Source organism: Candoia aspera, chromosome 1 (assembly GCF_035149785.1).
Source record: "Candoia aspera isolate rCanAsp1 chromosome 1, rCanAsp1.hap2, whole genome shotgun sequence".
NCBI classification, from domain to species: domain Eukaryota; kingdom Metazoa; phylum Chordata; class Lepidosauria; order Squamata; family Boidae; genus Candoia; species Candoia aspera.
In genome coordinates, this window is record NC_086153.1 from 15015680 (window position 1) to 15030667 (window position 14988).

Genomic DNA, 14988 nt, shown 5'->3' on the forward strand with positions numbered 1-14988 from the left:
TTAGTCTTCTTTAGAACTTCACTGCTTCTTTGCTATTGTATGGCAGTCCTTAATGCTATTGTTGCTGATGTTGATCATTAATCTTGCTTACGCTGCTTCCTATGTTGCTGTTAATACTGTTCTCTTTTATTAATAAATTAATAATTGCTTTATTAATTTACACCATCCAGGGAATTGCAATTACTAGACTACATAAAAGTATACAAAATCATTAAAATAAGGAACTGTATTCATTAATGCTTAGTGCTGTAACTAAGCTATACTGTAGGATTTCAGAAACTAATGGGTAGGTTTAGGGAGAGAAAGTTAGGTAAACCAACCATTCTCATATCTCCTGTTGAAACAGGCAGGAACATCCCAGACTACTTCTTCCACACATCTTAATTATCAATATCTCAGAAACACTATATAGATCTACTTGTCAGAGCAAATAAATTTGTTTTATTATCTAGCATTCATCAATGAACAATGTAGTTTTTTGTATCCCTCATCAACAGTGTGAAACCCAGACTGTGAAAGGTACGTGCATCTTCTCTCATGCGCAAACACAGTGTTAATCATCCAATTCAACACCCCTCCTGCTAAATTAATGGGTTTCGCCCATCAATGTTGCAGTATTTTTAATGGAAGTCTCCTTATTCAAAGTAACAGGAGAGTTTAGCCTGACATCCCCTTGCCTTGCCAAATGCGAACTCAAGAATGGTAGGCACTGCTAGTCACATTTTTTCAGTCTCTGCCCTCTGGCCAGCTCCAAATTAGCAACTCCTCTGTTGCTCTTGGACAGCCCTACTATGCCACATGAAAAGAATATTGATGACCTCAGGAAATCCTTACCCAGTTTTAAAAATAGCTGCTTCATGACATCACAAAGACAAGTTCAGACACTCCATTTCCTAATATTCACATTTCCTTAACAATAGTCAGTCTGGCCCAGATTTTTTTTTAAGTCATGACCAGCTTATATAAATGATTTTCTCATTATTAAATTTTCAAAATTGTGTCTCAGCACTGCTTCGAAGATTGAATTCCTTTTGAACTATGATAGTCCACAGCATGCAGTGTTTCTAGACTCAATTTAAAGAACTGTTTTTAACAGTTACAGCTCTAGAAGGCATGGCATATTTATCCGAAAGTATGCCTTTTCCTAGTTGATCCTACATAAACCTTAAGATCCTCTTCAGATACACTGCCCCATCCAGACACATAAACTAAAGGGATGCTGTACAGAATCTAGGACAAATCTACTCAATGTCTGAAGGGCTACAGGCAAAAACAGCCTTCTGCCCTTCTGGAAGGCAGCAAGCAGCAACCTAGTGATTGCTGAAAGGGGGCAGGGGGCAAACAATTGTGGCCTGTTGTTGCTTTTGTTCTGTTCTTGGGTTTTAAGGATAAAAATGGAAGTGGGAGATCTCTGGGAAACAGACCCATTCATTCCTACTGTTGAAATCCCTCAACTGCACTAGAAAAAAAGCAGCCCAAAATAGCAATTTTTGTGTGAAGTGGGGTGGATTTTGGACCATTTTTCAAGACTGGGGGGAGTTAAGTATAGGAATGAGAACTGGTTGCCTCCCATTTTCAACTTTAATTTGGGGAAGGGGGGCAGACAAACAGACAAAAGGTAGCCATATTGCTGCCAAAACTGAGTAGCACAATCTCAGGGTACAAGCAGAGCTTGGGGCCATGGACTGCCCACCTTAGCGGTACTAGAAGTAAATAAACATTTTTGCAGTGAGGGCTTCATTTTCCATTTTCTTGATATCTTCAGTCTCAAAGGTCATAGGGGGCATAGCCAGGGACATGGTGATGTAACTGGAAGCTAGGCTGAATTTTTTTCAGGCTTTTGGGGTAGGTGATTTAAACTCAGGTAGGTAAAGGTGAAGGTTTCCCTTGACATTAAGTCCAGTCGTGTCCGACTCTAGGGGGCAGTGCTCATCTCTGTTTCAAAGCCAAAGAGCCGGCGTTTGTCCGTAGACACTTCCGTGGTCATGTGGCCGGCATGACTACACGGAACGCCGTTACCTGCCCACCGAAGCGGTACCTATTAATCTCACATTTGCATGTTTTCGAACTGCTAGGTTGGCAGGAGCTGGGACTAGCAACGGGAGCTCACCCCATCACACGGATTTGAACTGCCGACCTTCTGATCGGCAAGCTCAGCAGCTCAGCGGTTTAACCCGCAGTGCCACCGTGTTAGCAATATATTACTTTTGAAACTTGTTCTGAATTAACGCTACACACTCAACTGTTGAAAAACAGTGTGGTCCCCCCCCCCCCATGAAATCTTGGCAGCATAATTTAAAGTGTTAGGGGGAGCGGGTGTCTGAGAAAAGGGCCCTTTTGGTAATAATGCCAGTTATGGAATAATTTATCTTTAAAAAGTGTTCCACAGCTTTTAGTTAGCACTTAGGCCTTCAAAATAATAATCTCAGTCTCTCAATAATCTATTAGTTAGGTTCTAGTTTACTGTGTTCCTTTTTATTCTTGGTACACACAGTTCTACTTCTAACAAATTTAATTTTATTCTGATCCAGCCCTCTGCTTTGAAGAGGCATTCTTTCCGAAATTAGCAAGTGGCTTCAAAGATCAAGGCTATCTCACAATGATCTCACTGTCATCCCCAGATGACAATGCATTCGCCCACCTTTCCCTCCCTCTCCTACACACAATGTCTGGGAAGCCAGCAATAACTTCCTGTTCAGGCAGGTATTGAAAGGAACACGTATACCTCCCCCAAAATGTTGAGGCAGAATGAATGAATGAATGTGATATGAGTGAGTGTGTATATGTGTGTATTTATAGTTAATCTGAGATGAACCTCTTATTTAAAACAGAAATTATCATCTTCCTTTCAGGTAAATACCAGTAGCTCTGGGATAATTTGTTAATGCTGCTATGATAAATTGCTCTTTAAAAGTTGTACATTCTTAATACTTCTTGTATCCTGTATGCTTTTAATTTTCTTTACCATGTGACTCCAAACCAACTCTGGGTGGCTCACAATATATAGGCACAAACACAACATATACTTACACATAGAAAGAAGTCACCTGATCAGAAACAGAAGTAGTCAGAACTATAGAGTTCAGTCTAATTCTGTACTGAGTCAAGGTCAGTTGTTACAGAAGCAAACACACCATTTCAAACAAGAGCTTATTCAGGAACCCAGATTGGTCAGTGTTAGCAGATATCTCAAGAGCAGGGCAATCTTCTAAATCCCTCACTAAAGAAACCCTGGATAATGTATATTTCTCACTGCATCACATTAGGATGCAAACTTACTGTGTATTCAACAGCTGCCTGCAAGAGGTCAGATGTAAGAAACAGATCAGCGCTGCTCACACGGGGGGCGCATAATGCTCAGATCTTTTCACTTCTTCCCTACCCCTTTGAACAGCAGACCTTACTGCAGAATGGGAAACCTAAGACTCCAGATCTTTTCTGGCAGCTCATTCAGTCCACCTCATCCCAGACCAGCCACTATTGCTGAATAATTATAGCATGATGTTCTGCTGTTTTTAGGCAGGAAACATTTGAAAGGCTTTTGCACTGCTTATCCATACTTCCAGTAAGGAATGCCAATAATCTCATGTGTGGGAACAGGGACATCCAGTGCCCCTTCCTGGGGCAGTTACCATTTGTTTCTAAGGAAGGTCACCCAAACTGGCCTCTTTAGAAGAGCAGATGGATCTATCTATCTATCTATCTATCTATCTATCTATCTATCTATCTATCTATCTATCTATCTAATCTATGGATAAGTTTTAATTTTTTTAATGTACTGTATGTCACTTTGTGAGTTGTAACACAGGAAGGTGATCTATATATAGAAAGAAGTGAATAACAAATGAGTGAATTAATTACATTGGCCTGGATCCAAAGAAACATGATGGAACCAATTGGTTCATTCCAATGACCCAGAGCCAATTACCCAGAGAAGGTGATAGCCTCCCCTTCACTGGAGGCATTCAACCACATAGCCATCTGCTAGGGATGTTTTAATTTGGATTCCTGAACTGAGCAGGAGGTTGGATTCAGCGGCCTAAATTGTCCCTTCCAACCCTATGATTCTGTGAAAAGAGATAACATATTTCTTTTTTACAATGAACTCCAGCACAGTCCACTGTGCACATGAGACAGCAGTTCTATAAGAGAAAGTGCAAGTTGTAGTGCATAAACTCTACTGGGTCACAGAAGAAATGTTCTAGACCTGAGTCACTTTTATCACACTTTTATCACTTGCCCCTCTTCTCTATGTTGAAATTGTTTTCCTTACACAAGGGGTTACTAATAGAAAATCTACTGCAATTTGGGAGAGAAGGAGTTGTGGATAGAAATGATGTTATTGTACTGAAGCTTACTTGATGTTTCTTCAAACTGCTGTCTGAACAGAGAAGTGTATTGCTGCAGGGGTAGGATGAGGAAAAATGCACTCCCTACCTGAGCAACACTTCATAACTCCCTCCAAACTTTGAAGTGCCAGGCGTGGTCAAGGAGCCTCGGCCAAGGAATGTGGGCAGGCTCCAGATATCAATCAGGGGTGTCACATTTAAAGTTCAGACAGCCCCAAGACTTCCACTGTTTTGATATTTCCTGTTTCAGCTATGAAATGTTCAGCCATGACAAACATCTTTTGAAAGACTTCCTCAGCTTCAAAAGTCATGTGCCAAACAACTTGGAAAAGGGTCGCTTGCTGAGATGGGTGGTGAAGAAATGTGAGAAATAAATAAATGAATAAAAGATGATTGCTTGGTGGTAGAACATGCAGCCTCAGGTTCAAACCCCTGGCACTTCCAATTTAACAGATCAACAGCAAGTGATGGGAAAGGAACATCTCTGTCTGAGACCCTGAAGAGTTTCTGCCAGTCAGAATAAACAAAGGGTAGATGAAATGTGCCCCCTCCAATGTTGCTGAACATGATTACTGGAACTACTGAGAGCCATAAATCGCCATGACATGAAGGTCACAAATTCTTCATGCCCTCATCTGAGGACACCTCCTCAGAAGAAAAAGCAAGTGGTCAGACAATCCTACTGAGTCATCTACACTAGCCATCTGTTACCACTCCTTACTAGCCTGAGAACTTCCTCTGAGGACTTTGATCTAGACTCTCTACTGCACCCAAACATTCCATGGGAATGGTACTGGTACTGACATTAACATCAGAATGCAGAGAAGCAGGCTCTTGTCCCTTGTTTGCTTGTCAAAAAGTTTTTTGGGGGTCTTCCTGGACTCTCAGCTCCTGCTCAATAAGCAGATGGCAGCTGTGGCCAGGAAGGCTTTTAACCAGCTTCATCTGGTGCACCAGTTGTGCCCCTTCCTAGATCAGGGGGCCCTTCAGACAGTCACTCATGCCCTGGTCACCCCACAGCTTGACTACTGCAACACGCTCTACATGGGGTTGCCCTTGAAGACCACCCGGAAACTTCAGCTGGTCTAGAATGCAGCAGTGTGGGCAGTGATGGGTATGCCTCAGTATGCTGATGTAACAACTCTGCTTTGTGAGCTGTACTGGTTGCCACTTTGCTTCTAGGTGTGATTCAAGGTACTGGTTGCTACCTATAAAGCCCTACATGGCATAGGGCCTGGTTACTTGAGGGACCGCCTGTCTCCCATAGTATCTGCCCAACTGGTTCAATCTGGCAGGATTGGCACACTCCAGTTTCCATTGATTGAACAATGCCACTTATCAAGGCACTGGAAGTGCACCTTCTCTGTAGCAGTGTCTGCCCTCTGAAATGAAGTTCCCCCTGAGGTTTGAACAGCTCCCACCCTGCTGGTGTTTCAAAGCTTCTTAAAGACCTGGCTCTTCACCCAGGCCTTTGGAGAGGAAGACTCCCTCCGTCCCTCCCACCCCCCTTCCTTCTGGGTTTATTTTCTTTGCAAGAAAGAAAGTTGTTCTTCTATCTTGTGTTGTTTGTGTATGTGTGTGTTTCCTATTGTTTCTTGTTCTTAAATGTTTTAACTATTGCAAGCCACCAGAGTCGTTGGGAGGCATATAAATTTAATTTATTATTATTATTATTATTATTATTATTATTATTATTATTATTATTATTATATTATTATTACTATTATTATTATATTAACTGATTACATCTGAGGCAGACAAAAACTTTTTGGATATAAGATTTTAACACTAGTGGTGGGCAAAAAAAGGAACAAGAGTCAAGAGGCACTACCGAGCCTCCTTGCAAGGAAGAAAGCTGCCTAAAAATCTACTCAAGAGTAGCCCAGCATGCCTAGGGAAACTTGCAGCCATATTATGGCTGACAAGCAGGGCTCAGTTATTTCTACTAACAAAATACATCTGGATAGCCTTGTAGCAAGAACAAGCTTAATGAGCACCAGCTGAGTAAGAGCACGCTAGCCACAACCTCTCATATAAAGTTGTGTGTTTGAGAATAGCTGAATAGTAGCTGAAACTGGTTATGCCTGCACTCTGGCAGAGAGTATTCTGATCCACTGATTCTTTGCTGCCTGAATTCTAACCTTTGTTCTCTTATCTTTGCCTTCTGGAGCCTTGCCTAGAATTAGAATGCTTTGGCTTCTGGACCAATTTACCAACTAATCTTCTGTATGTCCCCTTGGCCATGACTAAGCCTTTTTGGAATTTGACCTTGGATTATATGTGGAGGCAGCTTTCTGTATGCTTTTGCTTGAATTAAGGCATGCAGTTTGCAAGATCAATCCTAAACGTACTTGGGTGATCAGAAGGAGCTACATGTGTTCTAATAGCTGGATGAGATGTGCAAAATTTGTCAATCTGGGAACAGAACATTCTGTTTCCTTCTGGAGCATGCTGAACCTCCTTTTGGTACAAGCCATGGGGAGGGGGGGCAGCCTACCACTAGAACAGAACATTCCAGAAGGAAACAGAGTGTTCTGTTCCGAGATCCACAAATTTTGCACATTTTCATATATTTAGGTATTCTCCAGATCATAAGATCTCTATCATTTTGGGTCAATGTCACATTCAATTTTTCTAAAAGGTGTCTTGCATGTTGCTACATTGCTCTAAAGGGTTGTCGCTAGTGAGAACATTTGGGGAGCATCCCAGTTTTCTGACTGTGTGACTGCACTGGTTTTCTTTCTTTCAGCTTTCACATATATTATTTTTGGTCCCCAATGGCAATGGTGATGTCTTGCAAAATTCCACCACAGTGACTAAATTTTGTGCTGCAAAATCTCATGGTTGTTATATCCTCACTCTCTGCTGCTTTTTAGTGGCCATCTGGAGCTTTGCAGCCTTGCAGGGATACCATGAACTGACAAATGAGTAAATGACAAAAAAAAAGTTGCTACATTTGGGGGGGGGTACAATTTTAATTGAGCCAAAGAAAAAGTAACGAGTGTCATAATGTGCTAATAACAGTAAAAGGAATGTCTCAGGGAATCCTAAGCCTTGAACAATCTTTCAGGCAACATACAGTACTGCCCTTAAAAGAAATGGGAAGAAAGTGCTTACCTCTCCCTGGAAACTCTTCAGTAGTGGAGCTACCTGTTTGCGTAAGTCCTGGAAGATAAAACATAAATCAAGAAATGGGTCACTGAAGATAGCTAAAAATGCAACTGTTTGAATATATTTGAAGTGTTTTCATCAGCTATTCCTATCTCCTTTTTTTCTACCAATTCTATCATATTAGCTGAAAGCTGATTACATTTTTAATCAAAACATCGCTATGAGCAAGGAATGTAGCAAAAATCCATTTTTAACTGGCTTATGAATCTCGCCTGATATACAATTATAGTTGTCCCAGAGGAGGGGAATTAGTTAACAAAAGCCTGTAGTAATATTGGATAATCAGTGAACTCCTTTAGTCTAACAACTCAACTGAAACAGAGCAGTGAATGACTAATGGAATGTAAAACATGTGAAGCCACATGGAAAGGGATCAAGCTAGACCCCAATCTGAAGCACAGCTTCCCTTCTGATGTGCCAGGAATTGGACATTATTTATTTAATGTGCATGTAAATCTCAATAAAAGAGAAAAACATGGCATTAGCAGTTTACTTATTTCTTTCCAGCATATTTATCTTCAAAAATCAATTTTTGAGCAAGTCTTTTACCAGTCCTGTCCCAACAGTTGGCATCTGTATTTATTTAATTACTAGAAGAGAAATTATAACTTGCCTTTCAAAATAAGAAATAAAAATTAAAGCCATCAAAAGGAATGGCAAGCAATGGGGAGATTAAAAATGGCAGCCAATAAAAGAAAGTAAAATGATGTAATAATTGAAAAACCGATCATGGATGGACTGATTCTTTAAAGTTTCTTAAAACCTACGAATTTGCAAGGCAGCAGGTTCTGTAATCTGGGGACTCTCACCAAAATGCACTGGTCAACGATGAAACCACCAGTGAGTTCTCTGACTTGCATTTGAAAGAAATAATACTTATTCTTGCTAAATGTTCCAAGTATGATGGCAGCCAATAGTGTCCTAGCCTTTGGCACCTGAATAGCAATTAATTAAATTGGCAGTTGAGAAACCAGTGCCAACCCTCACCTTGGAGACTGTTGGAAATCAATGATCACACATTACAGCTCTGTACCAGAGGGAACACACTGTAGCACTATGGATGAGTAGCCAGGGCTGATGTATTCCTTCTATCTATTCCTATAGATGCATATCTGCAGGAAAGCCAGGATGGTGCAGTGGTTGAAGTGTTGGACTGTCACGGGGGAAACTCAGGTTTGAATTCACCTTCCACCAGAGAAGTTCACCATATGACTGTGGCCCAGTCACTATCAAACCAACCTACCTCATGGGAAAAATGGGAGGAGGGAATGTTATGTATGCTACCTTTGGATAGTGTAAAAAGGCAGGATATAAATCTAACAAATCTCTGTCTGTCTCTCTCTCTCTCTCTCTCACACACACACACACACACAAACACACACAGGTATATGTACATGTACATGTATTCATTCCACAGAAAAAATTGCAAGATTGAACTCCGGAACAGAAAATGGCTCAATAAACTTAAAAACCGAGAAAATAGAGAAGACCTCTCAACCAGTGTAATCCCTCATTCCTCGCTATGGATTTTTTTTTTTTGCTTCCCAGAGAAAGATGAACAGAAAGAATTTCACTCCTGCTATTGTTTATCCCACCACCAATCTGCTGACAGCCAAATATCCAAATTTGTTCCCAGCAAGATTCATGGTAGAGTTATTTCTAGGCAAAGGTAAATGTTTCCCTTGACATTAAGTCCAGTCGTGTCCAACTCTAGGGGGCAGTGCTCATCTCCGTTCCAAAGCCGAAGAGCCGGCGTTTGTCCGTAGACACTTCCGTGGTCATGTGGCCGGCATGACTACATGGAATGCCGTTACCTGCCCGCTGAAGCGGTACCTATTAATCTACTCACATTGGCATGTTTTCGAACTGCCAGGTTGGCAGGAGCTGGGACTAGCAACGGGAGCTCACCCCACCATGCGGATTTGAACCGCTGACCTTCCGATCAGCAAGCTCAGCAGCTCAGTGGTTTAACCTGCAGCACCACCGCATCCCTACAGAATTATTTCTACATGGCACTAAATATTTGAACAAGTACTAGTTAACACAAATGACTGGAATCATTCAAGGGTATCATAAATTAAATTAGTAGCATCATTCTTCAAAATATGTGTTGGTGTTTGCCAGAAGGAAAAAAACAACATACAAAAAAATCAAGGTTGACAGAATGGGAAGCTTGCTGGTAAGTGAATAATAAAGCAAGTAATAAGAGGAATATTCTTGTGCATAAACAGATACCCTTCTGTGCAAAAAAAACAAAAGCAAAAAATAAACCAACCCTAAATTACAGTGACAAGTTTTAGGGACAAACTAAATGTAATGTAAAACGCATCTTTATTTTTAGCATGCACGGATTTTAAAAATGCAAACAGTTGATCCCATAGCACCTAAGCAGGGAAAGACTTAAAAGTCTGGATCTTTTAATAATAACAACCCCAATATTGTAATTATAATAATATTAATAATAATCCCAATAATATTTTAATATGGACAGTAAATAAAAATAATAATGGACAGTAAAATGAAGGCTTACAGAGTCTAAAAGAAGAATTGCAAGGACAAAAAGCCTCTGGACCAGACAGCAAGCATAAAATCCCCTTTTGTTCATTATGTTTATTGTAACATAATTCAAAACAAGAGAATGTGTAGTTTTCCTAGAACTATTTCTAGAATTTTGCAACACCTTTAAAAATACATTTTATCACTTTGTGCGTGTTTAATTTTCCCCGATTGAAAATATTTGAAGATATGCAAAATGGTTTGGTTTAAATCATGGTGAAAACATGGCCATAATTCATTAGCAGTATGAATCACTGTATTACCTCAAACCTACAATTTCTTAGAGCAAAACAGGAATCATTTTGTCCCTGTCTTAAATCAATAATCTCTCTTTACAGTCATTCAGAATGCTGATCCATTTAATCCAATATCGCATATTCTCAAGGGTTCTCCAATACCTTCCTTGCTATGAGAGATGCCAAAGACCAGCTTGGGACTTTGGCTGGAACGTCACTGAGCCTTTTCACATACTCTGTGGCTCATGTATTTACCTTGAATAAGACAAACATACAGTGGTGCTTAAAAGTTTATGAACCCTTTTGAATTTTCAGTATTTCTGCATAAATATGACCTAAATCACTGTCCCAATGATGTACCCATCTCCACTATAATCAAGGCCATATACCTTGCTGCTGGTTGTCCTGTTCTTCTTTTTCTTCCACTTTCTCAGCATTATGGACTTCTCAAGAAAGCTAAGTCTTCGTATAATATGTCCAAAATATGAAAATTTAAGCCTGGCCATGAGAATAATTCATTTGTTCTATAATGTAATTGTTTTATGATCCCAGCTGCACAGCTAAAGCAAGCAGGCACTTATATCGGGCAGCAGCAATATAGGAAGGTGCTGGAGGCAGATGATGACTTTAGTGACAATGGCAAAAGCATCATTTCATGCTGTGCAGGAGAAAACAAAAGCAAAGTATTCCTGTATTCTACCAAGAAAACCACATGGATTAGACAAGAAAAGGAGACATCTAAGACAGTGCTTAATTTTTCAAGCGTGCCTGCTTTAGTAGATGTTTAAAGTCTTTAAACCTATGTGCATACATTTCTTTCTCCTCAGTATTCTTTTCCTCTTTCACTATCTTTTCTTAGAACATTTTTAAAGAGTCGTTTGTCGAGATGGGTGGTGAAGAAATGAGATAAATAAATAAAATAAAAAATAAAGATATTTATTTCCCAAAGAGTCACAGCTTTCTTTCTGGACACTGCAATTTTTCGTCACAGAAGGCAAGAGCGATATCTGATGTGTGAGGGACTTGCTTTCTGTAGCCCAGAAGTTGTCATATTAATAAATGCCAGAGAGAGTCACTCTGTCATTTTAGGGAGGAGCCATAGAGAATCCCAGGTTCAATTTCTTTCCAGTTAAATAATTAGATACTTAGTAATAAAGTTTGATGGGGACGAATTAGCATTAGATTTCGTATCAGTTACAGCAATACTGATTTTTTTTTACTCTGCCCAGAGTCACTTGCTTTGTGAGATAGGCAGCTATATAAATCAGACAAACAAATAAATAAATGCTATTCTTTTTTTGACAATAAGAAATCAATAGCAGAAATCTCAAATAATATTTTAAAAACTCTCCATATTGTTGCCAAAAGTCCTACATAGATTTGCCCCTGAAGTCACCAGGATTTGAGTTCCACGTTTTTAGGTTTAAAGAAGAAATAGAGACCTGGAGTCTGACTTCAGAGACCCCGTTTCAATGTTTCTCCATATGATGTCTTAAAGCAGAGGTAAATAACCTATTGCTCTTTTGATGTCTTTCAGTTCCTATAATGCCTGGTTAATGGGACTCTTGTCTGGAACTTATGGGAATTGTAGTCCAAAACATCTGGCAAGTATCTTACACTTGCCCATAGCCTGAAAACTACTATCCTTGTAAGGGAAATGCTTTCCTTTCTCTCTCTCCTGGAAATTGCGCATAGTAGAGCTTCTGAGAACCCAACTTTTCCTTTCAAAGGAAATGGATGTATATAGTAAAAAAAGACCGACTGCTTTCATGAGAAACTGCCCATTCTAGTGAGATGATCATCTGTACACCTATTCTAAGTGACCTAGCAGTTAGGCAGGTGCATATGAGAAAGATGGCTTTTTTTGCCTCCCCCCACCCCGCCTCCCAATTCTTTGCTCAGGTCAATTGACCTGCAAATGCTGCTAATCTTTCAAGCCCCTGGCTAAAACCATATTACCTCTAGGGCTCTGTTGGCTGAACAACCACCCAGCGTCCCTCTTTTTGGGGAGATGGGCAGTGATGAAATTTGATAGACCAACAAACAAACAAACATATTGATTTGCTTCTTAATTGTGATCTGCATTTATCTCTGCTGCTTCGAGTTTTCGGATATTTTTTGTTTATTTTATTTTTAACTTAAGGTTCAATGCAGGGAAAGGGAGAATAGAATGCTTCAAAACAAATGAGTACATAGAGTCGCTAGAAGTCCAGCAATACTTATGTCCTTTCCCCAAAGAAAACCAAATACTTCCTTTTTTCCATAGGCAGCAACTAAGTATAATCCTAGCAATAACCAGAAGGTACTTAACAGTAAATGTTCATTAATATTAAAACATGTGCTAAAAGATACTGTTTTGCTGTTTGTAAATGGAATGGCTTTCAATGAAGAATGCACATTGGGAGAATTATTTAGACTTCCTAGGAGTCTATTTGGATATTTACAGGTCAAGAAGAAAAGAAAAAAAGAAAGAGGCAGTGCCTCCTCACAGGGCAGAAGGAGCCATTTTGCCATTCATTAGTACCATTCAGTAAATGCTCAAACTTTCTACAATCAATGCATTTACTCTGAGGCTTCTTATTTGCATAGAGGACAACAGCTCACCCTAGAAATCCACTATGATGTTACCACAAATTACCCTATTTTTCAATTACGTTTAGGAAAATGTTGGTATCTATCCATTCTGATAAATAAAAAAATAATGACCTTGAGTTTACAGGAACAGAAACAGAACATACTGGTGCATTAAGAATGACTTTAGCTCAGAGATCTTGTGAAAATTCCATTAACTTTAATTATTTATCACAAGAAAGGTTGGATTACTGTTCCTGACCTATTTTTTTTCTATCATGTTGGCTTGTCCAATAAGCAAGGCAAAGAATGGCACTTACAGAGAAGGATGACTTACTGTGGTTGGGCAAATCTGGTAAGAACAAATCAAACAATCATGTGTCAGGATGCTACATGGTTCCCTGTGAAAGGCATTAGAAATTCCATCCTCACATTTGACACCAAAACTGCATTATTACACTTACTCAGACACAACAGGGAAATCTTCTCCTTTGCTCCTAATCTACAATCTTTAGGCTTAGTTATTCAAGTCAAAATGGTTCAACTACATCTAGGTCTTGTGAAATACCAGGGCAAAATGCAGGTATATACAACTGGGGATGTGATTTTGCAATTTCACGAAGCATCAAAAATATTATTCATGGCTGATTTTCAGCATCTGACATGACTAGAAAGATCTGGAGCCACTAAGCTGACAAAGGCTTCTTCTTCTCCCTCACACCCCTCCCTGCAATGACTTATTTTTAATTATCTTGAATTCTACAGGGGAGTGATGAATGATTAAGCCTTCATCTGCCTTCCACGTAAGTCTCTGGACCTGAGCCCCTCCCAATAGATTGGGGAGATTTATTGTTTGTTTGTTTGAGATATTTATTTATTTGAGATTTAGAGGCTGCCTGACTCCAAAAGTAAAAGAAACAATAAAAAAGCAATCCCATGAGCCTGGACATTACACCCCCTCTAACAGCAACAACAACAACAACAACAACAACAACAAAATTACCAACAGGGTTCCACAAACACCTACCCCAAGGCCCAAGAGAACAGCAATATTTTTAAAGATTCCAGAACAACATGGATCTCTTGGTGGATATCATTCCAGAGGGCAAGCACTACAGCAGAGATGGAAGATAAGGAGGACCCATGAAAATCAGGATGGTAGCCCAGTACTTCCATTTATCGGTGGTCTGGGATGAAGAAGTATAGGGAAATTTAATCCACGCTGCTTTAAGCACTACCACTGCTCCTCATTCCTACCCGCTTCCACTTAATGGGAAGGTCCTGGGGGCACATTGTAGAGTACATTGCCAAGAACCCTATCATATACATTGAGCCCTAGGAATATTGTAGGATATGGATGGAACCAAAGTTCATTTTCCCTTCCGCTTTGCAGACCAAGGAACTTGTGGGGAGAGAAGAAGCAAAGTTCCCTTCTGTCTGACTGGGGACGGGCTATTTCACATGCTGCTCCATTTGCTGGAAAGAACTTTAAACAAGGCTCCCATGGAGAATGAGAGACAGCAAAAAGATCCAGAAAACCAGAAGAGAAGGCAAATGGAAGATGTTATTCAACAGGCACTCTTAAAAGATATGGTGATAGCAGGGAAGCCTCCAACAATGTAGGCTGCCAGAAAAAGAGGATACTGGCCTGTGGTATACAATTTGAAGTTCGAATTCAGCACCTGAAAGCTTTAGAAACACACTCCAGAATCCCACCCCAGATTATAATTTTTAATTCATTTAATTTAATTCATAGGAGGAGGAAAATGTTAGCTATCTGGGAAGTAACCTTACTACATTTTAATTAAATTTAAATTCAATTAAATCAAATATAGCTGTTGTCTCTCCCTACTAACATCTCTGCCATGGCCCTTCCTTCCTTTTGAAGTGTGGCCCCAATGGTTTCTTAAAGATCAAGTTTAGTCCTCAGCTTGAAAATGTTCTAGAACTCTGACACAGACACCGAAGGAAACCTGATATGCTTCTGTGTTGAACAAAATACTGCAAGACTCTTTGGATAGTACAAGCAACAGACAACATTAAAGATGCCGCAGGAAAAAACCATTTCTGCAATGATAATTTTGCAGATTTGGGGTCTGCTTATT

General features: G+C 39.9%; 1 protein-coding gene across 5 annotated transcripts in view; it reads right to left on the reverse strand.

The window, feature by feature from the left end:
• The window catches only part of CUX1 (cut like homeobox 1), a 344892-nt gene that overhangs the window by 186087 nt on the left and 143817 nt on the right, over positions 1-14988 (reverse strand). For all 5 annotated transcript variants that reach the window (XM_063297962.1, XM_063297970.1, XM_063297953.1 and 2 more), the window contains exon 3: positions 7467-7514. In XM_063297962.1, the coding sequence (XP_063154032.1) occupies positions 7467-7514 (48 nt within the window). The remainder of the gene's footprint in view (positions 1-7466; positions 7515-14988) is intronic.